At 40.8% G+C, this 25,596-nt stretch overlaps 1 protein-coding gene across 1 annotated transcript in view; it reads left to right on the top strand.

Moving 5' to 3' along the window:
* Positions 1 to 1,931: 1,931 nt before the first annotated feature.
* The window catches only part of SP1 (Sp1 transcription factor), a 35,742-nt gene continuing 12,077 nt past the window's right edge, over positions 1,932 to 25,596 (top strand). The window contains exons 1-3 of the mRNA XM_074225798.1: positions 1,932 to 2,012; positions 2,701 to 2,846; positions 3,118 to 4,633. Coding sequence (XP_074081899.1) covers positions 2,006 to 2,012; positions 2,701 to 2,846; positions 3,118 to 4,633 — 1,669 coding nt within the window. The 5' untranslated portion in view covers positions 1,932 to 2,005. The remainder of the gene's footprint in view (positions 2,013 to 2,700; positions 2,847 to 3,117; positions 4,634 to 25,596) is intronic.

Here is a 25,596-nt window from a genome sequence, read left to right as displayed (position 1 = left end):
AGTTTTCCCAGTAGCTTTGGTCTACTGGTGACTTTTTCTTGCTCCTTTCAGCAGCACGTGGCTGGGGTGGGGGTGGGGGAGGTGTGTGGCTCCTTCTTACCTGGTTGTGTTTGATCCTATCTAGAGCGTTCTTACTTAATCAAAGGAGCCCCGCCCTTAGAAGGTATTAATTCTGGCCCGGGTGAAGTACCTGCCCAGCGCCAGCTGGATCCTGGAGCCCAGCCGGGCACTTCAGGGCTCACTCCCTGCGGTGTGCAGTCTTCAGGCCCAGGCTGCCCTATGGCTGTAGCCCTGCAGGAAGGCGCTCTCAGTCCCCCCGAGTTCCGGACTTCCAATCTAAGGGCTCCCCCTGCTCGCCACGCTTTGCAGGCCTAGCCATGGCCTCTCCTGCCCCAAGGCCTCCAGTGTCTCCCTGCTGACCCCTCCTGAGGCCTACAATGTCCCCTCTCCTCGGGGGCCTCATCCCTAAGTTCTGAAGCTCCTTCTCAGCTCCTGCAACCCCTCCCCAGGCAGCCAGACTGCATCTTTCTAATCTTTCTTCTCCAGAGGGTTTGGGGATAAGATACTTAATGCTTTTTTTCTTTTTTCCCCTCCCTTTCACTAATTATTGTGTATTTCACTCATCTGAGTAAATCTGGGCCTCCCTCATTCAGCTTTATTTGCAAGTTCATAAATTCCAGTATTTAGTGGCGGTGGGCCATCCCGAGGGCCTGATTTTTTGCATTAGATTAGATTAGATTAGAATTTGCTTGGGAGGGCGCAGCCCCCCCCCCCCCCCAGGTGTCTGTGACCTCCGAGTCTGGTTCAAGGACCGGCTGAGGAGGAAGGCCGTCCAGTCCCGGGGTAACCAGGGGTAAAGCTGGGGTAGGCAGAAGGGAGGACTGAACTTGGCGCGCCCGGCGCGCCCGCCGGCTGCCCCTCCCCCCTCTGCCCGCCCCGGGAAGGCGAGGCGTAGGCCGGGGGGGGGGGGGGGGGGGGAGGCGGTTTCCCGCAGCTCCAGTGCCAACTCCTACTCTGCACCGGCCGAGGCGGGGCAGGAGGGCAAGAGGGACGGCGCGGGGAGGAGGAAGGGGGCGGTGGGTTCCCCACACTCCGCCCCCGGAGGCCAGGGCCCCGCCGCCGGCTTCGCTGAAGGCTCGTGAAGACGCCTGGGTTAAAAAACAACATGGCGGCAGCGCACTATTGGCACGGCCCCCATTCCCTCCCTAGAGCGAGGCGCCGCTGACCAACGCCCATTGGCCAATTTAGGGCGGTGCCCGGCTCACTCCGTTCCCTCATTGGCGGATGGGAGTCAGAGGGAGGCCGATTCCGCTCTCTCCAGCTCCGACTTCCCTCACAAAACTTATTTGGTGGTTAATTGGTTGTCCCGTCACGTCAATGTAAATTTAGTCCCGTCTGCTTCTAGGAATCTTCCAATGATGATGTGCCCAGGCGCCTGTCTGAATCGCGATTGGTTGAGTGCATTTAGACCCGCCTTCTGTTCGCAAACCTGTACTGTCCCCGAGCCGTGTCCTGAACTCTGATTGGCTCTCCCTCTCGTCATTTCTGCAAAAGTAGTCCTATCCGTGCCGCGTAGAGAGCCCGCCTGGTTCTTGATTAGCGTGTTCTCAAGTCGGTCTTCACAAGGTCCCGCCCCCACCTTCGAACCCTATTTCTTATTGGACTTTCGAACTGGAGGGCGGACCCCAGGAGGCGAACGCCAGGCACGCAACGCCCTTCGGCGCGGCAGGTACCGCCCAAGCGACCCAGTGGCCCTTCCCATTGGCCGATCGATCCGCTCCTCTTCCGAAAGGCCCTCTCGTCCCCCTCCCTCATTGGGCGGGGCAGCGGCGGAGAGGCGGGGCCTAGGCCGGGCTTGTGGCGCGCTGTTCCCTCCTCCTCACCCCCCCCTCCCTGTCCGGTCCAGGTTCGCTTGCCTCGTCAGCGTCCGCGTTCTCCCCGGGCCCCCCCACCCCCCCCCCGCTGCAGGACCCCCCCTCCCAGAGCTCGTGCCCGCGCTGCCACCATGAGCGGTAAGGACCCGCGCCCGCCACGCCGGGGGCTTGGAAGCGGGTGAGGGGGCGCGCGCGCGGGCCAACCGGGCGGTCCCCGCCGAGAGGGGGGGCGGGCGGGAGGCGGCGGCGGCGGCCTTGGTCCCGCCCGGGGCGGAGGGAAGGGGAAGGGACGAGGGAGGGAGCGAGCGAGAGCCGGGGCAGTGGCGGGGCCTCCGAGGGGGAGGGGGGATGGGCTGCCCGCCCCGGGGGAGGGGGCAGCGCGGCCTCGCCCGCCCCCTGCCCGCCCCGGCCGCGGGGAGGGGGGGGGGCCGGGCCTCCCCCGGCCGCCGCCCGCCGCCCGCCGCCCCGGGCTCCTCGGGCGGGGGCGCCGCGCCCCGCCGGGCCCGCCGCCCGCCGCCCCGGGGCCCCCGCCGCCGCGGCCCCCGCCGCCGCCTCCCCCACCCCGCCGCCGCTGCTCCGGGCCCCCCCCCCCCCGCCCCGCGGGCCCGCCCCCGCCCCGCCCCGCCCCTGCCTGCGCGCCCCGGCCCCCCTCAGCCCGCCTCCTCCCCGCCCCCGAAGCCGCCTCCTGCGCGCCCGCCCGCCGGGACCCCCGCCCGCTCCCCGCCGCCATGGCCCGCGGCCCCGCGGCCCGCCGCGCCCGCCGGGGCCCCCGGGCCCCCGCCCCCGCCGGCCCCCGGAGGGTCCTGACGCGCTTCGTCCCCCGCAGACCAAGAGCACCCCGTGGAGGAGATGCCCGTCGTGGTGAAGATCGAGAAGGGAGTCGGCAGCAATGGTGGCGGCGGCTTTTCCCAGACTCGCAGCAGCAGCACGGGCAGCAGCGGCAGCAGCAGCGGCGGCGGCGGCGGCGGCCAGGTGAGTCCGGGGCCCGCCCCCGGGGCCCAGGTGCGCCGAGAGGACCTCCTGGGCGGGGCCCCCGGCCAGCGCTCCGGCCCACGGCCTGGCCCAGGGGAAGGGGCGATGCCCGCCCGGCGGGGTCGGGCCGAGGGTGCCCCAGGGATGCCTCGGGCCGCCCGGGCCTCCCTCTCGCACGCGCCTCTGTCTCCTGCCTCTTGCTGTGCGCTTGGCTAAAGGCTGGCGCCGGACCCACGAGTAACTCTCCTCCCTTTCCTCCCTCTCTGACCAGGAGTCCCAGCCATCCCCACTGGCCTTGCTAGCGGCCACTTGCAGCAGAATTGAGTCACCCAACGAAAACAGCAACAACTCCCAGGGCCCCAGTCAGTCGGGGGGCTCGGGTGAGCTGGATCTCACGGCCGCCACGCAACTCACCCAAGGTGCCAATGGTTGGCAGATCATCTCCTCCTCTGGGGCTACCCCTACCTCAAAGGATCAGGGTGGTAGCAGTAGCAATGGTAGCAGTAGTAGCGAATCCTCCAAAAATCGTCCAGTCTCCGGTGGCCAATATGTGGTTACCACCACCCCTAATATACAGAACCAGCAAGTTCTGACAGGACTTCCTGGAGTGATGCCCAATATTCAGTACCAAGTGATCCCCCAGTTCCAGACTGTGGATGGGCAACAGCTGCAGTTTGCCACCACCGGGGCCCAAGTGCAGCAGGATGGTTCTGGTCAAATTCAGATAATACCGGGGTCAAACCAGCAGATTATTACAAATAGAGGGAGCGGGGGTAATATCATTGCTGCTATGCCAAACTTACTCCAGCAAGCGGTCCCCCTCCAGGGCTTGGCCAATAACGTCCTCTCTGGACAGACTCAGTATGTGGCCAACGTCCCAGTGGCCCTGAACGGGAATATCACTCTGCTGCCTGTCAATAGCGTCGCTGCGGCCACCCTGACTCCCAGTTCCCAGGCAGTCACAATCAGTAGCTCGGGTTCTCAGGAGAGCGGCTCGCAGCCCGCAACCTCAGGGACAACTATTAGCTCTGCTAGCCTGGCGACCTCACAAGCCAGTTCCGGATCCTTTTTCACTAATGCCAGCAGTTACTCGTCCACAACCACCACCAGCAACATGGGCATTATGAATTTCTCCACCAGCGGAACGACCGGGACCAATACTCAAGTCCAGACGCCGCAGAGGGTCAGTGGGCTTCAGGGATCCGACTCTCTGAACGTCCAGCAGAACCAGACACCTGGGGGTACGCTCCAGCCCAGCCAACAGAAGGAGGGGGAACAGACCCAGCAGTCACAGCAGCAGCAACAGATCCTCATCCAGCCCCAGTTAGTTCAAGGAGGACAAGCTCTTCAGGCCCTCCAGGCTGCACCATTGTCGGGCCAGACCTTCACAACCCAAGCTATTTCTCAAGATGGTCTCCAGAACCTCCAGCTTCAGGCTGTTCCAAACTCAGGCCCCATCATCATCCGGACACCGACAGTGGGGCCTAATGGGCAAGTCAGTTGGCAGACTATTCAGCTGCAGAATCTTCAAGTCCAGAACCCACAGGCCCAAACGATCACCCTGGCACCGATGCAGGGTGTTTCTTTGGGACAGACTGGCAACAGCAACACCACCCTCACACCTATTGCCTCAGCTGCCTCCATCCCTGCTGGCACGGTCACTGTGAATGCTGCTCAACTCTCCTCGATGCCTGGCCTCCAGACCATCAACCTCAGTGCTCTAGGTGCTTCAGGAATCCAGGTGCACCAGCTACCAGGCCTGCCACTGACTATAGCAAATGCCACAGGTAAGGACTGTTCAGGACGGGAAGGAGATGTTTATGATGTAGAACTGACCTTGGCACAGCAGTGGAGGACCTCCAGCCTAAGGATAGGACTATTTTCCAGCTGCTTGTAGAAACCTGTCTGGCTAACACTTCTGTCTAGGCAGGTCTATACTAGAGAATTTACAATGATGTCTCCTAATCAGTTGAAATTTAAGGATTAACAATCATTCTCCACTCCTTCCAGTGAGTATAGATGCATATTATTTATTGGTTGTCATGCTTTTTATTAGAATAAAACTTCAGTTATCTGGAAACCCCTGAAATTATAGCCTCTCAAAAGAAGATTTTTAGAACTGAAAGAGACCTCAGATCATTTAAGTCCAGTCTTAGTTGCAGAAACTGAGGCAAGAATTAAGTGCACTCAAATCACAAGACTGGAAGAAGCCAGGACCAGAACAAAAGTCTCCTGACTCAATTTTTAATAGTGCATTTTCCTTGGTTAATTGATTTCTTCCCCCCCCCCCACCAGCATTTAATGAGGGTTGCATATCACAAGAAAGATTATGCATATAAGAAGTTTTAAAAAAACTTGCAGGGAATTTCTGGAGTCAGTAGAGGTTGAGCCCATTTTTTCATTCCTTCTGCATTTGAAATGGAGTGTCACTGTATATAATGATTATGCCCCTGATGATACTGCAGTTGTAAGTCATCAGAAACATTAAATAACATTTGGTATACTATATACTAAGGGAGAAAAAAAAGTTTACCTTTTGGGAGTATTTTCAATAGAATGTAACTTGAATAACTAGGATATCTAGTTTAAAATTTCCCACATAGATGGCATGTTATCTTTGAGTACAGGACATTGTCAGGTGTCCTGGTTAATGAAGAATTAACTAGTGAAGTTTTCATCAAGGTTTCTTTAACAGTTTTCACCTATGAGAAGGGGTGGGGTGCTCCAAGGGGCTTTCTTCATCTAAATATTTAGGTTAATGATTTGGTAGAAATCCCTCCTAGGTACATCTGTGCTGCCCAGGAGAAAGAGGGCTTAAGTGGGTGCAGGGCAAGGTGAAATTGTGGAGATAAGTTGTGCTGTTCACTAGAACTTGATCAATATAAAGTTCAATTGTTTCTCTTTCTTACTGTCCACAATGAACATATCTTAGGAGTTAACAGCAAATGAGAACATCGGTCTGTTTAGAATTCATTAACTTGTATTCAGTTGTAGTGGTGGTGTTTTCTTTAATAGAGAAAAAAATGGTTTCACCCTCCTATTGTATATCATTGGAAATGGCTATTTTTAAAATTATGGATGAAAAATATCAAAATTCCACCAAATCATTGCATTTCAAAGGCTCTAGTTGGAATATAATTAGGTGTTGTATGCCTTACATGGTTTACTTTAGAAGAGGAAAGGTGCCACAGGGGGATGGAAAGCTGGCCTTGGTTTCAAGAACTCTCTCTGACACATCCTAGCCACATGATTCTAGAGAGCTCTCTACCACTCGAAGTTATGTATCGGTTGCTGATCCACATCAAAAGAAAGAAGAGGGAATTTCCATGTGAGGAAGTTTCCTCGCCAATATCAGATCTGTATCTCTTGAAATTAGTTACTTAGTTTTTATTGTGGACCACCATATTTCTTTTTACAATTTGAGAAAGTCTCAGGAGAGAGCTATTACATTTTCCTAATTTAAGTAAACCTATATTGTTTGTTTAAAATAAGCACACTTTAGAGCCTTAAGATGTATTTAGTTTTTTAATTAATTGAATTGGATTTATGAAGACTCATTTTCTTTTTAAAAAAATAATTGAATCCTAGGGCTGTTCCTGCTCTTAAAATTATTTGAAAGCCCATTTAATTTCTCTTGCTAATGCTTCTTCCTTCAACCCCATTTTACAGATAAGAAAGTTAAGACCTAGAAAGGTCACACTCAAAAGAAGTGGGGTTAGAATCCTATAGTCTTGCCTCTTTCTCCAGTGGAAGAAAACTGATTTCAACCACTTTTACCTCAAAATCAAAGTATTACTTCAAATAAGGTGTTCAGATATCAAAATGAATTTGGTTTATTGTTGTTCAATTGTTTCAGCTGTGTTGACTCATTGTGACCCCATTGATATTTTTTTGGCAAAGATTTTGGAGTGATTTGCCATATCCTTCTCCAGCTTATTTTACAGATGAGGAAACTGAGGCAGATGGTTACGTGACTTGCCCAGGGTCACACAGCTAGTAAGTGTCTGAAACAGGATTTGAACTCACAAAGAGGAGTCTTCTTGTCGCAATCTATCCACTGCGCCACCTAGCTGAAGTTTAGTGTACTAGTTGTCTTCGTACTCTTTACAAGTAAGAGAATATGGAAGTATAAATATGGAATAGATGAACTGTTTTATTTTTAATTTTTGATTCTTAGGACTTCTGTCTGATGTCTTCAGTGAAAAAAAATCATGATTATTTTTCAGCTTGACCTCTGGATAACAATTTTGAAGATTTTTTTTTTTTTTTTTTTTTTTTTTGCTTAATCCTTCTCTAGAGAAATCTGCTGTTCCCTTTGCCACAGGACAAAGCTACTGTTATTGATGATTTCTGAGCTAAAGATAGATTTCCCTATTGGAAGAATGGAGTGTCCAAAGGCCATTTTGTTAGTGTTGAGATTTAGTTTGCTTTATTAATGGTTGTTCTCCAAAGATATTAGTTTCCTCCCCCTTCCCTTCTAGTTAGTCATAATTATGCAACATTCTCGTTACCTCTAATTCATATGACTTTATCCCCCCGCGAAGGATAGTAAAGTCACTTCCTGGAAGCCTAGTATTGTTCAGATGTTGCCTGGCTGCTATGAGCTAGGTTATTTTATCCTTCTTTCTAGGGTATCTGTTAATTTTACTGGAAAATCAAGCTGTGCTAGCTCCCTTGTGGTGTACTGCCTACCTTGTTGGTGGGTTGTAGCTTTGTAGCTGTTTTCCTTGGTCCGTTTACAGTCTCCTTGTGAAATCACCCAAAAGTCGAAGCATTCCTGTTAACTGTTGAGTTTGCTTGTGTGTGTGTGTGTGTGTGTGTGTGTGTGTGTGTGTGTGTGTGTGTGTGTGTGTGTGTAGCTGAAGAGCAGGAGAGACAGGACACCGACCAGAGCACTCCTGTCCTTGTGGTTGCTCTGCCTCTGGGGGGGGGGGGGGGCGTGGTGAGGAAGGAAACGCCTCAGATGCATCACCCACTAAATTGGGGTTAGTTTCCAGACAGTGATGTGATCTGTGGGGCCCTCTCCTGTACTTTTTTTTTTCCATTCAGAGACAATGGTATTTTAGCTAGCACTCCATCTCTTATGTAGAATCTGTCATCTGTTCTTTTCAGCTTGAAACCTGGTCTTTTCTCCCCTCTTTGCTAAGTCTTAAAACTCTTGTTTGGCTCCAGATTGGAAAGATTTACTTCGTAAACCTGTAGTTTTGTACAGCAGTTTGGATGACTTTCCTGGGAGTTCTCCCTGATTAACGAGTTCTAGGACTAGATGCTGGCAGCAGAAGGGAACATATTTCATTAATGGTTATTAAAAAAACAAATTTCAGATGACAAAAAAATACAATTTTCACATTTACTTAATTTTATCAGGGGCAAGAGAAGGTCCTGAGACAAGTTAAAGAATGTGATACCAGAAGCTGGTTTGCCAATGGTATCGATTGACTGGGGGTCATATTGCTGAGACTTAATTTAAAAAATAGTTGTATTTTAGCATTCAGTCCCATGTTATTTTTAGATACCAAAAATATAGTCTATATGATTAATTTACCTTAAAAAAAGGTTACACTCAGAAATTTTTCATATTAAGATTTTTGTGGTATTGATTTATTTTTTGACATTTGGCTTTATTTCAACATATGCCTTTTTCATTCCCCATATCAAAATATAAAAAAGGTGTTTGTTGGGGAGGGGGGATTGATGAAATAAAATTAGTAAAATTAATTCAACTTCTTTGAATGTGCTGAATTTTTATGGTGTCAGTTTAGTTCCCAACAACCTAAGATTTGATCATTTTGATAAAACTTCTTTAAACTACTTAAGTGCCCTAATTCAGATTGAAAATGTGTAGAATAGATTAGAATTCAGTCTGTAAACCCTTTTTTTTATTGGCCCTGTTTACTCCTAGTGACTTTCCGGTAAATGACATCATCTTTAAAGCATATTGCATTGTGTAATGTGACCATTTTAGTTCCTCATTAAGTGACAAGAGCGGAGTTATGCAAAGAGTGCACTGTGCTCAGGATATAGTTCACATCTAGAACTCTCTTTGCTTGTATCAATTAGGTTCTGTTTTGTAGAGTTTGCTTATAGTATATAGACTGCATGGGAGTACGCCAGTCTAATTCCTTCTTTCTCCCATTAAACATGTTTTTAAATAGTAAAATTGATACTAGAGAATTGTCTTTGCCATTGTACTATCATTTGATCTGAGAAAATATCTGTTTTCTTTATGGGAATGTTTGTTTTTAATCCTCTAGGGCCACCATTTCAGATACCTTTTCTCTCCATATGAAACAAGTTTGTCATGTTAGGGTTTTTATTTCTCTCTTGAGCATTCTGGAAAAATTCCATAAATAATTAGCAACAGCTTAAAGGACTTGGCTTTGTTATTTTGAAAATGTCTACTTTGTAACTTGTCTCTGCTGTCCCAGCCTTGGAGAGATTTTTTTGCCTTAATAATAATGGAGTAGGAGTATGACAATGACATTGACATTGAGGATAACAAAGACTATCACTTAGGGCTTTAAGGTTTGCAAAGAGCTTTATTTCTATGTCTTTTAAGCTATATTATACAACAACTCTGCGAGTGAGGTAGGCTTCACATTTATTATTCTCATTTTCAGATGATAATAGACTAAAAAATATGTTTAAAGAAACTGATTGAATTTCTCTGGTAAATGGGTCTTTTTGGCATTAGTTGTAATTCTGGACTGCATTTAAAATTTGTTTTTTTGCTCCACTGTTTTGAAGAAACTCAGATTGTGTGGTTTGTATGGCTTGAGCAGTATTACTTGTTCAACAGGTTTTGATGTCCCCTTCAAATAGGCTGTATTATTTATGAATTTTATTCTCCCCCCCAACAAAATGAACCAAAAAACCCTTCCTGTAAAGAGCAAACAATACTAATTAGTTTATTAATATGAAATACCTCATTCATTAAGCCCAAATTAACACTTGCCCTTTATTAATTGGGAAACTGGCTTAAAGTTTAGAAATTGATACAGAAAGTAAATAAGCTGATTTCTCTGGGAAATCACAGATGCATATTCACTGCAAATAATCTGTGGGATAAAGAATTTTTGAAAACTTTTGAGATAAAAAAAAGTTGCAAATTGCTTAGCATGAACTTTAAGGAATAACTTGCTCAGTGTGTGTGTGTGTGTGTGTTTATGGCTTCAAAACTTGATAAAGTAGGCAGGCATAATGGAAAAAAAAATTGGTTTTGGGTTAAAAAAAACCAACTTGAGTTTGAGCCCTGGGTGACTTTAGGCAAGTTACTTCACATTTTTTTCACTTAGTTTCTACAAAATGATTGAGGAGGTAGAGTTACAACTCTAAAATCTCTGATCTGATGAGTGACTGTTCAGAGAACTTGAATGCTTGTCAGTAGTTCTTATGTACAATGTCAGAAATATACCACAGCCTAAAACGGAATAAAAGAGGCTCATTGGATTTGGAAGAAACCTTAGAGATTATCCTGTTCAACTCCCTAATTTTTTTTTTTTTTGTTACAGATCAGTAAACAAACTCAAAAAGGTTGTCTTGCCCAAGGTCATACGTTTTGTGGCAGAGCCAGGATTAATCTTTAGGTCTCCTGACTACTCGTGGTGTTTCAAATAATGGAAGTGATCATTTTATTTCCCTTGCTTAACCTAACACTGTAGATACTAATAAACAGTCTGATGATGATAATAATAATAGCTGATATTTATATAGTACCTTAAAGTTTGTAGAGCAGTTTATGTTTGGATCATTTGTTCCAAAGGCAAGAGCAGACAGAAAGAAATGCAGAGTAAGGATACTCTGCATTGTTGGATTATCTCACCAACTTAAAAAAAATGGACTAATTTTAATTTTATCTGTGGTTATACACACTCATCTCCTTAGGTAATTATTTTATCATCAAAATGACCCAAACATAAGGAGTGAAGGATTATACAGAATGAAATATAAATCTGGGGCTTAGATAAAATAAACTTTTGCAGAATTAAATTTGAGTTAGCTACATTTTATATAAAACTTTTTAGCTTTTTGCATTTCAGAAGAATGTCCTCTATTATTAATATGGGTTATTTTTTAGATACTCTTGAGACAGCCAAAGCAGGCTTTGTCTGCATTGCGCATGTTGTGTTTTATGAGATTCTGGAATGACCTTTTGAGATTTTTTTCCTTTTTTTCCCTCCTTCTTTAGAACTGCTTTCTTCCCTTACTAATGAAATGATTGGAACAGGGTTTAACTACCACAACAGAATTGTACATAAAACTATGAAGTGTATTGCTTGTGGTAAATAGTGGTGGATCTAAAAATATCAAACTTAGTCCTTTGGCAGTTTATTTTGCCCAGCATTTTGCCCAGACCAGCAGCAGTCTTTGGAAGGTGTAAAGAGTTTTTTTCTGAATAGTAGGGAATGTTTTTCAAATTTATAGACCCTTATAATTTGTTGCTTTTCAGACATTTCTTTTGGTTTTGTCATTTCTAACTCTTGAGTTTAGGGTACTCATGGTTCTATTAAGCACTTTTTTTTTTTTTTTTTTTTTTAGATTTTGGTAAGGCAAATGGGGTTAAGTGGCTTACCCAAGGCCACACAGCTAGGTAATTATTAAATATCTGAGACCGGATTTGAACCCAGGTACTCCTGACTCCAGGGCCAGTGCTCTATCCACTTCGCCACCTTAGCTGCCCCTAATTTTGATTAATTCCTTTTTTTAAAAAATCACATTCATTTTCTTTTTCTAAGTCAGAGTAGTCTTCTCTTAAAAGAAACATTTTTAAAGGGGGGAGAGAAAAAGCAGTTCAGCATATTTGTTTATTTGTGTATTTATTTTTGGAGGTAATTGGGATTAAGTGATTTGTCCAGGGCCACACAGCTAATAATTGTCTGAGCTTTATTTGGACTCATGGCCAGGTTGGTGATCTGTCCACCCAATCACCTGGCTGCCCTCATGTAAGCAAATTTACCAACACATTAATGACTAGCATTTATATAATGTTTACTCTGTACTCTGGGCATTGTCTTATTTGATCTTCACTAACAACCTTGTGCTATAAGGGTTGTATTTTTTTTTTGCAAGGCAATGGGGTTAAGTGACATGCTCAAGGTCCCACAGCTAGGTAATTATTAAATGTCTGAGGCTGAATTTGAACTCGGGTCCTCCTGACTCTAGGGCCTCCTAGCCTCTAGCACTCTATGTGCTATGGGTTTAAAAAAAAACTTTAAAATTTTAATATTGTTTATATTATCCCCATTTTATTGATGAAGGAAATGGGGCAAACAGATGTCTGAGCATGGAATTTGAACTCGGGTCTTCCTGATGTCACCTGACTGCTCACTGTAAACAGTATTCCATGCCTAGAGTCCCCTACCTCTGCAGTCTTAGACCAAATGGCAGAAAGTTCTTTAGACCTGGAGTTTCTACTCCTAAGGGTCATGGTCATATTTGTGAAGTAATTGAGATTTACATTTCTTTCTACATTTTCTCAGTTCTCTAGTTAAAAATATTTTTTCCCTCAAAGTTGAATATTCCTGGGATTTCTTCCCTTCCTATTCATACACAAATTCAAGTCAAATCTAACACCAGAGTAGTCCCATGGGAGGACAAAGGGAAATATGGTAAGTAGAAACTGAGGGATGCCAGTTTAAAGTTGCAATTTAAAAAACAATTCTTTTCTACTTAATGATATCAGGACAAGTAAAAGGATTTGATTATTTCAGGGTCATTGGATCCGAAGCTTTAGATCTGGAAGGAAACAGTCCAGCTATTTCATTTGATGATTAGGAATTTGAGGCTTAGAGGGTAAATGACTTGTCTGTAGTCACACAGCTAGTAAGTATAGGAGTCATTACTATAATCCAAGTCTCCTTGATTCCTGATCCATTATTCTATACCTCTTCTGTAGTTTTACTGATATCTTTTTTTCAGTTTATCATTTTTATTTTTTATTTTTTCAAGTATAGTTGAAAACTATAGTTTTTTAAAAAAAATTTCCCTACCACTACTTCTTCTGCTGATCAAATAAAAATCTACATTATCTGACGAATTCTTTTATTAGCTGTGTGAAAATACATATCTTTGTGCATTTTAAGTTCATCACCTCTTGACAAAGGGTGAGTGAAGTGTTTCCTCTTCATTCTTTTGAACTCTAAAGTCTTTTAAAGTTGTTTTTCTTCATAATGTGGGTATTGTATAAGTTCTCCTATTTTTGCTCACTCTGTGTTACTTTATAAAGGTATTGGCAGTTTTCTGAAACTATCTTCTCTTAAAGTACAATCATTCTGCTATATTCATACATTTTATTCAATCATTTTTCAGTACCTTCTTAGTCTCTGATTTTTCAGATATTCCAGAAATAACTACTGTAAATATTTCTGTATACAGATTTTTTTCCACTTTCTTTGATTTCTTTGTGGTATAAGCCTAGTAGTAGTAGTAGTATAGCAGAGTCAAAGGGTATGAACAGTTTGTTAACATTCTCTAAGGCATATTTCCAGTTGCTGTCCAGAATGGCCAGAGCACTTCACAGCTTTACCAACAGTGAGCTAATATACTGATTTTGCCATGTCTTTTTTGGCTTCTCATTTTCTCTTTTGTCATCTGATGTTCGGTGGAACTTCAAAGTTAATTTTGCATTTCTCTAATTTATTACTATTTTGGAGCATTTTGTTTTTTTGTTTTTTAGGTTTTTGCAAGGCAAAATGGGGTTAAGTGGCTTGCCCAAGGCCACACAGCTAGGTAATTATTAAGTGTCTGAGAGCTGATTTGAGCCCAGGTACTCCTGCCTCCAAGGCTGGTGCTTTATCCACTATGCCCCCTAGCTGCCCCCTACTTTGGAGCATTATTTTTGTTGTTTGTTTTTTTTTTAATTTTTTTAAATTAAAGATATTTGAGTTTTACAGCCCCCCCATCTTACCCCCACCCCCACCCCCACGGAAAGCAATCTGTCAGTCTTTACTTTGTTTCCATGTTGTACATTGATCCAAATTGAGTGTGATGAGAGAGAAATCATATCTTTAAGGAAGAGATAAGAAGTCTTAAGAGGTAACAAGATCAGACAGTAAGATATCAGTTTTTGTGGGGTATTTTTTTTTCAAAATTAAAGGGAATAGTCCTTGAACTTTGTTCAAATTCCACTGCTCTTTATCTGGATACAGATGGTACTCTCCTTTGCAGACAGCCCAAAATTATTCCCGATTGTTGCACTGATGGAATGAGCAAATCCTTCAGGGTTGACATTTACTCCCATGTGGAGCATTTTTTTTTTTTTTTTGCTGACTGAAAACTGCCTATCCCTGTCCTTTAATCAGTTTTTGGAGAATGACAAACTTCTAAAATTGAATCAGTTCCTTTATATATCTTCAAAATGGTATCTTTTTCAGAGAAACCTGTTGCAAAAAAATCATTTTTCCCCAGGTACCTGTTTTCCTTCTAATTTTTACTACATTAATTTTGTTTTAATACTTTTTAATCAAAATTGCGATTTTTATCTTATCTGATCCTCTTTTATCAATTGTGTAGTTATGTTCTTTTCTTCCAGCCATAGTTTTGAAAGTTAATAATTTCTTCCTTGCTCCTTTTAATTTATCATGTAATCTTTTCTATTTATGTCATTTATTAATTTGGTTTATCTTAGTACATGATTTGAAGTTTTGGTCTAAATCTAATTTTTATCAGACTTGCTATCCAAATTTCCTAGTTGTTTTTGACAAATAGGAGTTTCCCTCTCCAGTAACGGTGGTCTTTGAGGTTTGCCAAACATTGTACTCCTCCTGAATTTGTTTTATTACCTTGAGTGTACCTTTGACCTCTTTTTTTTCTTTTTTAAATTATCTATACAATATCATTTTAATGACTACTGTTTTATGTAGTTTGTGTTCTGGTACCGATAGGACACTTATTTTAATTATTATACTTGAGATTCATGTTCTTTTTGTTCATCTATGTGAATTAAAAAATTTTTTTCTAACTTCTAAATATTCTTTGGGAAGTTAAATCAGTAGTAGGTAGTATTACAGTTAGGGAGTACTATAATTTTTATTATATTAGCTCAACCTACCCTTGAATAATCAAATGTTTCTCTAATTATTTAGGTCTTTATTTTTCAAAGTGAAATTAAATTTCAAAGAGATTTACCTAATAGTCTCTGGTGGATCTTGGCAGATACCTCTCTTGAATCTTTAATGCTTTTAAAAACAATTTTGTGTTGACCAAAATTGCAATTTAGGCTTGTCTAATATATTGAGGAGGGGGATATGTATATTTTTTAACCTGATTAAGGAAGATGGGTACTGGTGAAATCTGGCATATAGCTTTTAAAAATTATTTTTTAATTTTTAATATAAGTAAAATGTTTAATAAAACACAGAGTTCGGGATAAGGATTGTTGAAGGCCTGAATTATACAAGAATACTTGTGATAGATGATGTGTGTTCAGCATGCTTTCAAAGTAAATCATTTTTCCACAACTGGTAATTGCTTTTAGCCTTGTTTTAATTACTGAGGCATAAAACAACTAAAGAAAGCAAAGATGGATTGTTCTTGGAAAGCATTTCCCCTTGGTGAGATTTATTCAATGACCCCCTGAGGCCTAGAGAATTTCATCCTCCTGTCATCCCAGACAATGGCTATCTCTCAACTCTAGATTGTTTAGATGCTTAGGGAGCTACATTGTGGCCTTGCATCTTGGCACTGATGGTGAAGCTTTTACTCAAATGTAGGCAGGTCATATCCATCTTAATGAAATCATTAATGTGCTCACACAATATTTTGAAACAAGATTTTTTCATTATCCTTAGTTGTCTTACCTTTTTCTGATTTTGTTGGTTTGTGGGCTAGTTTTAAAAATATAAAAAATGAAAAGACATTAATCTCATAGTATTAAGTTGTAGATTGCTTGTATTAACTTAAAACTCAAGCATAACTCCATTGCTTTGCTCACAGAAGACAATCATTTCTGTAAAAATAATATTCAGCCTCCCATTATACTTTAGTTACTATGGTTTATTGTGCTTCTTTGAGAACTCCTAAACTCAAAACTTTTTTTGTTTCCTAGACCCTTTTTTGGTAGTCTGTTGAAACCAATGAATGCTTTCTTATGTTTGTAAACGTATACTATAACACATGGGGTTACACAGGAAATTTTATTGAAATATAGCTCTCAAACTTTTGAGTATAAAAAATTCAGGGATCCCAGATTAAGAACCTCTATACAAAAGCTGTAAGTAGTAAAAGGTGGGACTAATACAGTCTTTTCCAGTAAAGTTATTTGGATGACTGGCTGTTGATGTTATTAATTTCCATCATGCTCCCCCCCCCCCCCAAGTATCTAGGATCTAAAAGCAAGTCAGTGAAGGAAATGTGGAGAATTCAAGTTTTGATATGTGCTGTTCAGAACTTTTTACAAACATGAAGATATAAAAGTTCTACTTGAAAAGAAAAACTTGCTGTTTAGTCAGGAAGTCAACAGTTCAGAGGCTTTTCTGGCCCTATTTGTGCAAACCTCCACCAGGCCCATCCGTGCAGCTGTTTTCTAAAGGCTGAGATGGGAGCAGATGATGAAACCTAGAAACTGTATGAACAGTTCTATTTATAAATGAATCAAAACTGTTTCTGTCTAATCCCCTCTACCAATTTCCATCCTGTTATGGTAAGACATTATTAACCAACAGAATCAAGAATTGGCAAAAATTTTCTGGACCTCTCCCACTGCTAACCTGACAGTAGTGAAGAGAAATCATTCTGTGAGCTTGTAATATGGAACCAATAAAAACTGCTGTTTTTGATTTCTTATTTGTTTTCGAAATGGCTATTCCCCACTTGTTTGGCATTGTTCTAGATGTGTGAAATCACGTGAACATAAATTGAATCTTATACTCACTTCTTTTTTGCATACTATTCTCAATTATTTCTATTTCTATCTATTTCTGTCTGTTATTTCTATCTCATAACTTCTATCCTTTCAATGAGTTGCTGAGCTAAGAATATGGTATTTTCTCTGATGAAATCAAAAAATGAGATAACTGAGGCCCAGAGCCTGAGAGTGACTGGTAGACAAACCTCTATGAAACCTCTATGAGGAGAAGACCTTGTCATGGGGAAGTTTTATTTGGTGTCTGGCAAGGGAAGTTTTTCATTCTAATGGAGAAATGTTCAATTCTTCTTGATTTAGGCCTGATGTTCCCATTTGTAAATTCTGTACTGCATCCCTTTTCTCCTCCTCCTTGCCTGCCTCTCCTCCTTCTCCTTTCCTGGAACTCTTCTCCCCTCATCCCTCAATAGAAGGGATGTAGAAGGAGGGGTTTTGAATGTTGAATTCACAGTTGATTAGAAGAGATTGAATAGGTAATATAGTCTATTTGATTCTCATTCAAGAGATTGGTGACTTTGCTTGGACATGTTTCTGGGTTTTAGTTTTTCTCTATAAGTAATATAAGAATAATGATACTTGCCCTATTACTCATGGAGACATTTTAGAAGAAAGATTTGATGCTTATCCATGGGGCTTTAAATAATTGCAAAGTAGGACTACAACATGAGAGAGGAGATAATCTCATGTGTTGGAAGTTCCTTCATGTGTGTCACTGACCTATAGAAAAATTCAGTATTATGTTTAAAAAACAAAACTTTATTTAAATTTCTCTTCATTTTTTAATAGGGAGAAATTTCAAATGTTTTCTTCATCTGATCTTTTGGAAAAGTAGATTCATAAAATATTTCCCCTTGGGAGGAAATTAAGGAAAATAATACTAAATAAGTTATTTTATAATCTTGAATTTTTCTAGGGAGCAGTGCTCCTTAAAGTTTGTCCACCCCAAATTGGGAACTTTAAATTCTAATCTGAATGGCAACATGTTATATTTCAGCTCTCTATTATGGTCAGATAAGAAATGAACAAAGAAAATAGATAACACAAACATGAGACACTAAAAAAAGTCAAAAAGCAGGTAGGACAGATAACTTAGAATTCTTTGACTTCTAATGATTTTGTAGCCTAAGCCACTCCTTGATTTCTCTATTGTCTTTTTGTAACTCTAGGCATAAGTTATCATTTAGTTCTCTTGCCACAAACTTGGATGATAAACCAAGATCCTGACTGTAACTAGGAGTAGAAGAGTACCTGCCTCTATCCTCGAGGAACTTCTGCTGCTCTGTTCTAAAGTTCCCTTTAGATGGCTGATGCCATTCTGGTATCTTTAATGTCTGGTGCATTTGATGTCTTGGGGGAGATTGTTAGAGCCCATTAGGGATTGGTCAGAATTGAATTTAGGAAAATCAGTCCACTATATACAATGTGTCTTGGAATGGCAATTGCATCATGCTGAGCAAGAATAAGAACAGGAGGGAGCTATGGATCCAGATGCAAGGTAGTTTAGTGTAAAATCAAGACCTGATTTCAGATTTGGTTTCTGCTGTTTATTGCCTGAGTGACCTTGGGCTAGTTGTTTCATCTTTGTGCTTCAGTTTCCTCATCTGTAAAATGAGGGTTGAATATTATTGTACTGTGAGAAGCAGAAGTTATGAATAATTTAGTGAAATTTGGGAACACTTGCATAAACTGATGCAGAGCATAGTAAGCAGAACCAAAATAAAGTGAACAGTGATCACATAAAGGAAAAAAGGCACTGAAAAACATTAGAACTTGGCTCAACACAGTGACACCTTGTGACTTGAGGATTGAAATGAAGCATAGCTCCTTGGTAGAGAAGTTGTGGATTATAGGTTCAGAATGAGCCCATAATCTCAGATATGGCTAATAGATTGACTTTGTTTTGCATAATTGTAATTTTTTTTTTGTTACAAGAGAAGGTTCTGTTTGGGTGATAGTCATTGAGAAAGAATAGTAAGATTAAAAGATGGATGAAATATTTATTTAAGAAATAAGAAAACAAAAACAAAGAGGTTGGACTAGCTGACATGGCTCCTTCCAACAGTGTAGAATAGTGGAAAGAGCTCTGATTTTGAAGTTCAGAACATGATAAGGATTCAAATGAACCAATTCAGTCAATAGGCAATTTACTTTTTGGGTTTCACTTTCCTTATTTGTAAAATGAGAGGCTGGTCTAGTTGACCTATAAAGTTTTTTTCCAACTCTAAATGCATACATTCTTTTGACTTTCTAAGGATCTTCTAGTTAGAAATTCTATGATCTTGTGAATTCTTTATCTGAACTAGAGTGGTAAAAGTTGGAATGGAAAGGAGTTGGGAAGGTGGGATTCAAAGCATTTAGATTTGGTTGGGGGTAGGGTGGGACAAGAAGGGAGTAATCAAAAATGGCTCTATAGTTTTTAGCATAACTGAATGAATGGTGCCATTAATAGAAATGGGGAGGGGTCAGGTGGAGGATAGTAGAAGATAATGAGTTATAGAATGACTGACAGGGATCTAAGAATTGAGAGTTCTGTTGCACTTATTGCATCTTTTGTGATTAGATAATTTGATAATACACATTTGTTGAAATCATGGAAATGGGTGAAGAGTTCAAGGAAATGGACATAGAAAGATGCTGATAACAGAACCTTTATGGGACTTCCAAGTTTAGGGAACAGGAAGTAAGAACAGAGAACACAGGTAGAGAACAAGGATAATGCAGTGTCAGGGAAACCAATTGTGTAGAATTTCAAGAAGAGATAAATTCGAACTTTTAGTAGGTGCAAACAACTCAACCTAAAGTGGTATCTCTCATTTCTCTTCCCTCTTTCCAACTTTGCTGAACCTATTTTATCAAGATGGTTGAGTATCAACAAAAATTGAGAGAAAAATAGTAGAATAGGAATTTATTGCATCCTGTGTGACAGCGAAGTGATCTGATTTGTTAATTACACATTAAATATTTTAGTTAAATGTTTTGTAGTTCTATGCTTTTATTTCTTCAAGATGATATGGAAGGAACTTTAGCAATAGTTTAGTCCTTTTGCTTATTACTAATTACATTCATTTCCCTCTAAGCCAGAATGCTGAGGAAACTCAGAAGAAGCCTCTCCCCTTCATTTTGGCTATATAACATGAAAAAAAAACTGAATTTTAAATAGATCCAGTAGTCTTTATTTTTTCAGCTGAATGAGTTTTCCTTTCTTCCTGACTCCAGGGCTGGTGCACAATCCACTGCCCTATTTAGATACCCCTTTTTTAAAGCTATTACTACTTTGACCATTGTGTAGATTCTATTGTGCCCTCTAGTTATAGAATGTTAATACCAGTTATACTAGTTAATACTAATTATTTTATAATTTAGGAAACTGAGGCCCAGGAAGAAAGAATCAATTACCCATTTATAAGGCTCTCATGACATAGCACTGGGACTCAGATCCCTGGTTTCCTGACTCCCAAGTACCATATTTATATCACTAGATACCTTTACTGTAATGTGCAAACTTTCTAGCTTATACCCTGAAAATATTCCTCTTTTTTTCTTTCTTTTTTTTTTTTTGCAAGGCAATGGGGTTAAGTGGCTTGCCCAAGACCACACCGCTAGGTAATTATTAAGTGTCTGAGGCTGGGTTTGAACTCAGGTACTCCTGACTCCAGGGCCGGTGCTCTATTCACTGCGCCACCTAGCCGCCCCCTAAATATTCCTCTCCTAATGTGCAAGTATAAGTAGAAATTATCTCACCACATTGGACTTTCTTTTTTCTATTGTAATTTTTTTCTATTTTCCTTTTTTTCCTATTGTAATGTTTCTGCTTTAAAGATGTTAACCAAATAATTTTTTTGTTTTTGTTTTTGCAAAAACACACAGCTAGGTAATTAGTATCTGAGGCTGAACTTGAACTCGGGTCCTCCTAACTCTAGGGCTGGTGTTCTATCTACTGCATCATCTCGATGCCCCTAAGTAATTTATAATTATTGAAGCTAAATTAATGTGAATGTTAAATTATAATTTAGGAATCCTGAATAGCAGACCCCTCTCTCAAGTTCCCTAGGAAGAAATTGAGGTGTTTCACACTTTTATAGCTTGGTAAGTAATGAAAATATGAATACAAAATTAAAGATGAATTTGGTTTTTTTTTCCTCCCAAAGATAGTCAGCAAGTCAGACTATACTATCCTCTAGTGTATGGGTGTTTAATGTAAATAATTTAAACACCAATAATTATAGCTAGTTTGAAGAAATATTACACCTTAAAGGATTTTTCTTCATACAATATGGTTAATAAGGAAAGAAAGGACTAGAATGTGGGAAATGAATTTTCAGGGTGAAGGAAAGGGAGGAAACTGAAAATCTTGGTATTATTTGATTTTTTTTTGAATATTAAAGTTAATGTTCAAATCTTAACAAGTTAAAATGGAAGAAATAGTTTCTTTTTTGGCTTATGATTCAACAAGACACAGTGTTGGCTAAATTAGTTCTGGTATTTTCCAAAACATAGTTTAAGTATAACTTAGACTCTTTAGGTTTTTTTTTTTGTTTATAGCCACTTTTCAAACATTTTGTTGGAATGAACTTTTTAAACATTCTCAAACTTTCTGTTAAAAAAATTTAGCTGATCATTCCAAAACCTGTATTCATTTATCCCTTGGTGATACTGACACCTGCTGGAGAAAACCAGTACCAACTCACTGGCAGTTCTGATTCTTAATAAAAACTTGACATTCTATGAGTAGATGTAATCACTTTTAGATCTAAGAGGTGAAAAGGGATACATGGTTATTTCTCTTTCTGAATGTTACTTTTTCTCCCATATATACATACATATATATTTTTTTTAATTTATGGCAATGGGGTTGACTTGCCCAGGGTCACACAGCTAGGTAATTAGGTTTCTGAGGCTGGGTTTGAGCTTAAGTACTCCTGATTCCAGGGCCAGTGCTCTATCCAGTGCTCTATCCACCTAGCTGCCCCTTTTTATCTCTTTTATGTATTTAAAAACATTTCATTAATATTTTTTTTGTTTTCACTGTACCTCTCTTTTGTAAATGGTACTTTATTTTTTAATTATATGTAAAGATAGTTTTCAGCAACTTTTTTTGGCAAAGGAATGGGGGGGTTTGTTAAAGGCTTTTGCAAGGCAATGGGTTAAGTGACTTGCTCAAGGTCACACAACTCAGTAATTATTAAATGTCTGAGGTCAGATTTGAACTTAGATCTTTCTGACTCCAGGGCTGGTACTCTATTCACTGTGATACCTAGCTGCCCCTCAACATTTCTCTCTCTTTCCCTTCTTTCTATCTCCTTTCCCCAAAATGTCAAGCAGTCTCTGATATAGCTATAAATATATAATCATATTTCCACATTTTTCATGTTGTAAAAGAAGAAATAGAACAAAAAGGGAAAAGCAATAAGAAACAAAAAAGAGTGATGTGTAACGTGCTTTGATCTTTATTCAGACTCCATAGTTCTTTCTCTGGATGTGGATAGCATTTTCATGAGTCTTTTGGAATTGTCTTAAATCATTGTAATACTAAGAAGAGCTAAGGTAATCATAGTTGATCATTAATCAATGTCATTGTTACTATGTACAAAGAGAGCTCAAGTTCTCTTGACTCCAGGGGCCAGTGCTTATCCACTGCCCCACCTAACTGCCCCATTTTTGCAAGTTTTGGGAATCCCTTACATTCTAATACCACAACTTGTTCAATCATTCCCCAAGGTATTCCCTCAATTTCTAATTCTTTGCCAGCACAAAAAGAACTGCTGTAAATGTTTTTGCACTTGTGGGACCTTTTCTCTTTTTTTTTTTTATGATCTCTTAGAGATATAGATATACTGGTGATATTTGCTGGATCAAAGGGTTTGCACACTTCTGGAAGCAGTTCAAAATTGCTTCAACTACCTCTCTTAATTCAACATCATTCCCACTCTCAATGTTAGCAAAAAAAAAAAATAAAAGCCCCCCCTTAACATTTACTTTTCCTAAAACAAACTAAACAACTTACCAACTTGAACCACAGCCAGCCAGTCTTTGTGTTTATATGGTTCTAACTCTTTGTGTCCCTTGAAGATAGTGGAAAGAGACCCTAGTCTCATTGGAACCAAGGAACTTCATCTTTTTTTTTTTTGCTTTTCATTTAGTTACATCTCTAGGGTTCTCTTTATTCCTGTTTTTCTTTTCAAAATTTCCACTCAATCCTGATTTTTTTAAAATCAGGAATACTTACAGTCTTGTACATAAAGTTCATTTGTTTTCTGTACAGAGGGTAAATTGATTGTAAGTTATTATCATTTTTTTTTAAGTTTTTGCAAGGCAAATGGGGTTTAAGTGGCTTGCCCAAGGCCACACAGCTAGGTAATTATTAAGTATCTGAGACTGGATTTGAACCCAGGTACTCCTGACTCCCAAGGCCTGTGCTTTATCCACTACGCCACCTAGCCGCCCCTATTATCCTTTTCTTAAGAGAATATTGTATATCTAGATTTTCCTAGCTTTTTAGTAGTTGACTGCTGTCTTTATATAACCCAAATTCCTAGGTGCTTGGCATTTTTTTCTGGTGCTTATGGTATCTCCCCCCCCCCCCCCTACTTTGAAGCTCTGGACATTGGCTCTGATAATCATAGGTGTTTTCATTTTGGAGTTTCTTTCAGAAGGTAATTGATGGGTTTTTCCTTTTAAGAATAGTGCTGGTAGGGGTGGCTAGGTGGCGCAGTGGATAAAGCACCGCCCCTGGAGTCAGGAGTGTCTGGGTTCAAATCCTGTCTCAGACACTTAATAATTACCTAGCTGTGTGGCCTTGGGCAAGCCACTTAATACCATTTGCCTTGCAAAAAAAAAAAAACCTTAAAAAAAATAGTGCTGGGCAGTTTTCTTTCATGATTTCTTGAAATATATTATCTAAGTCTTTGGGTAATGGTTTTTCAGGGGCTCTAGTGATTCTTGAATGTATCTCCTTAATCTTTTTTTATATAGTTTGATAGTTCTTTTTGATGACATTTTCTTCCCCCCCTCCATTCTTTTAGTTATAATATTTCTTATGGTCTCCTGTAATCACTGAGTTGTGATTGGTTCAGTTTATCCATCACTTGGATATGCTTTTTCACCTCTTTTCTAACTGATTTTTTTCTCTGTCCTCACATTGAGTTTTTAAAAAATCTTTTTTTTTAGATTTTTGCTAGGCAATGGGGTTAAGTGGCTTGCCCAAGGCCACACAGCTAGGTAATTATTAAGTGTCTGAGACGGGATTTGAACCCAGGTACTCCTGACTCCAGGGCCGGTGCTTTATCCACTGCGTCACCTAGCCGCCCCCGTTGGACTATTATTATTTCATAATTATTCTGGGGTTTCTTCTGTTACTTATAATTTCCCAGGTCTTGTCCCTCTAGCACTTTGAGTTTTCAGGTCTGATCACTGGGGCATACCATGGCACCAGCCTCTCTTATCCTACTTCTGGCTGTCCTTTGGTGCAATTCTGGACTCTATGGTGGAACTTAAGCTCAGTTTCCTTTATCATTTTTTTCTAGCTGGGGTCCATAGTTGCTGGAGTATGTGTGGGAAAGCTAGACTCTTAGTTTTTCTAGATGCCATTTTAACTGAAAACGTGGGATGAGTTTTATTGTTCGATATTTTCACTGTCTGATACTGTAATGGCAAAGAGGGCCATGCTGAGCCTTGGTCACCTGACACCCCCCAGGGGTTGTCCTGGGGCTGGCTGGGTGGAGGGAGAGCAGGCACTTTCCAAGCAGCCACTCTAGCATGTTCAGCTTGTTTTAACGTACTTGGGCTTTGGGGGAGTTGCTTTTTTACTAAACATCTCTATTCTGCTAGGTCTTTTTGTGTTTTCTCTCTTACACTGAATTGTTTTATGATGTCTGTGACCTTGCCTTTGACAGTTAGACACAGTTCCTATGTGGTTCTCTTACCAATTCCTGCCCCACAGTCCTTTTTCTAACTAGAGCTATTGAGAAACATTGTTAGCTGACATTAAGCCTAGAGGTCTAAAACTTCACTTAGAGCTTCTGTGATTAGATGCTGGGACTATGTGACATCTATTTTGGGTTTTTACTTCTTTTTGCCTTTGTTTTTGACTATATTTTTGGTGGGGATGGGGTTAAGCAGGTTGCATTCAGTGAATGACTGCTACTTCACATGAGTCCTTCTGTAAAATGAGATACAATACGTACAATATGCTAGTGCAGTGCCATGTGTGTTTATGAATATGGCACATGATTTAATAGTAGTCTTTATTTTACATTCATAGTGTTCCTGATGATATTGCCTCTGAATAGTGGTAATGGGCTGATGGGTAGGAAGTTAGGATGCTCAGCTCTGCCAATGACTTTGAGAGGCATATTGGAGTGATTGGGATCTTCACCAAACTTTGCAGCTATTCTGCTGTTTTTCCTGTAGTCCTTTCCTTATCTGCACTGTTTTTTTTTTGCAAAAGCCTTCTCAGAGAACAATGTATGTTTGGTTCTGCCTAGCCCAGCCTTGGAAGTTCATGGCTTTTATTCTTGTCATTTCAAATAAACTGAGAATTATGGGTAATGTCTATAGCCTGATGCTAGAGGTGGACCAGTGGACTGAGTGAAGCTGTCATTAAATTGTGCTTTTGATTTACTAGCTTTTTTCATCATGGAAAGGAAAAATCTTTTTCTGTCTTTAACCAATACCACATTTAAAGATATGACTATTCTCTTTCTGAAATAGTTATTAAAAGGAGTTGGAAGCCATTCATTTGATACTTTGTTGGCATTTCACCTATTTGTTTTAAATTAATGACAAGTTAGTGCTCTCCTTAAACAAAAAAAAAATTGAAATTATTGTGAGGGCATTTAATTGACATAATGATCTGACTGCTTGTCTATCTGTGAAAAAGAAAGGGGAAAG

Source organism: Macrotis lagotis, chromosome 2, assembly GCF_037893015.1.
Source record: "Macrotis lagotis isolate mMagLag1 chromosome 2, bilby.v1.9.chrom.fasta, whole genome shotgun sequence".
NCBI classification, from domain to species: Eukaryota; Metazoa; Chordata; class Mammalia; order Peramelemorphia; family Peramelidae; genus Macrotis; species Macrotis lagotis.
The sequence above is the reverse complement of the archived record's forward strand: the minus strand, read 5'-3'. Positions and strand labels throughout refer to the sequence as shown.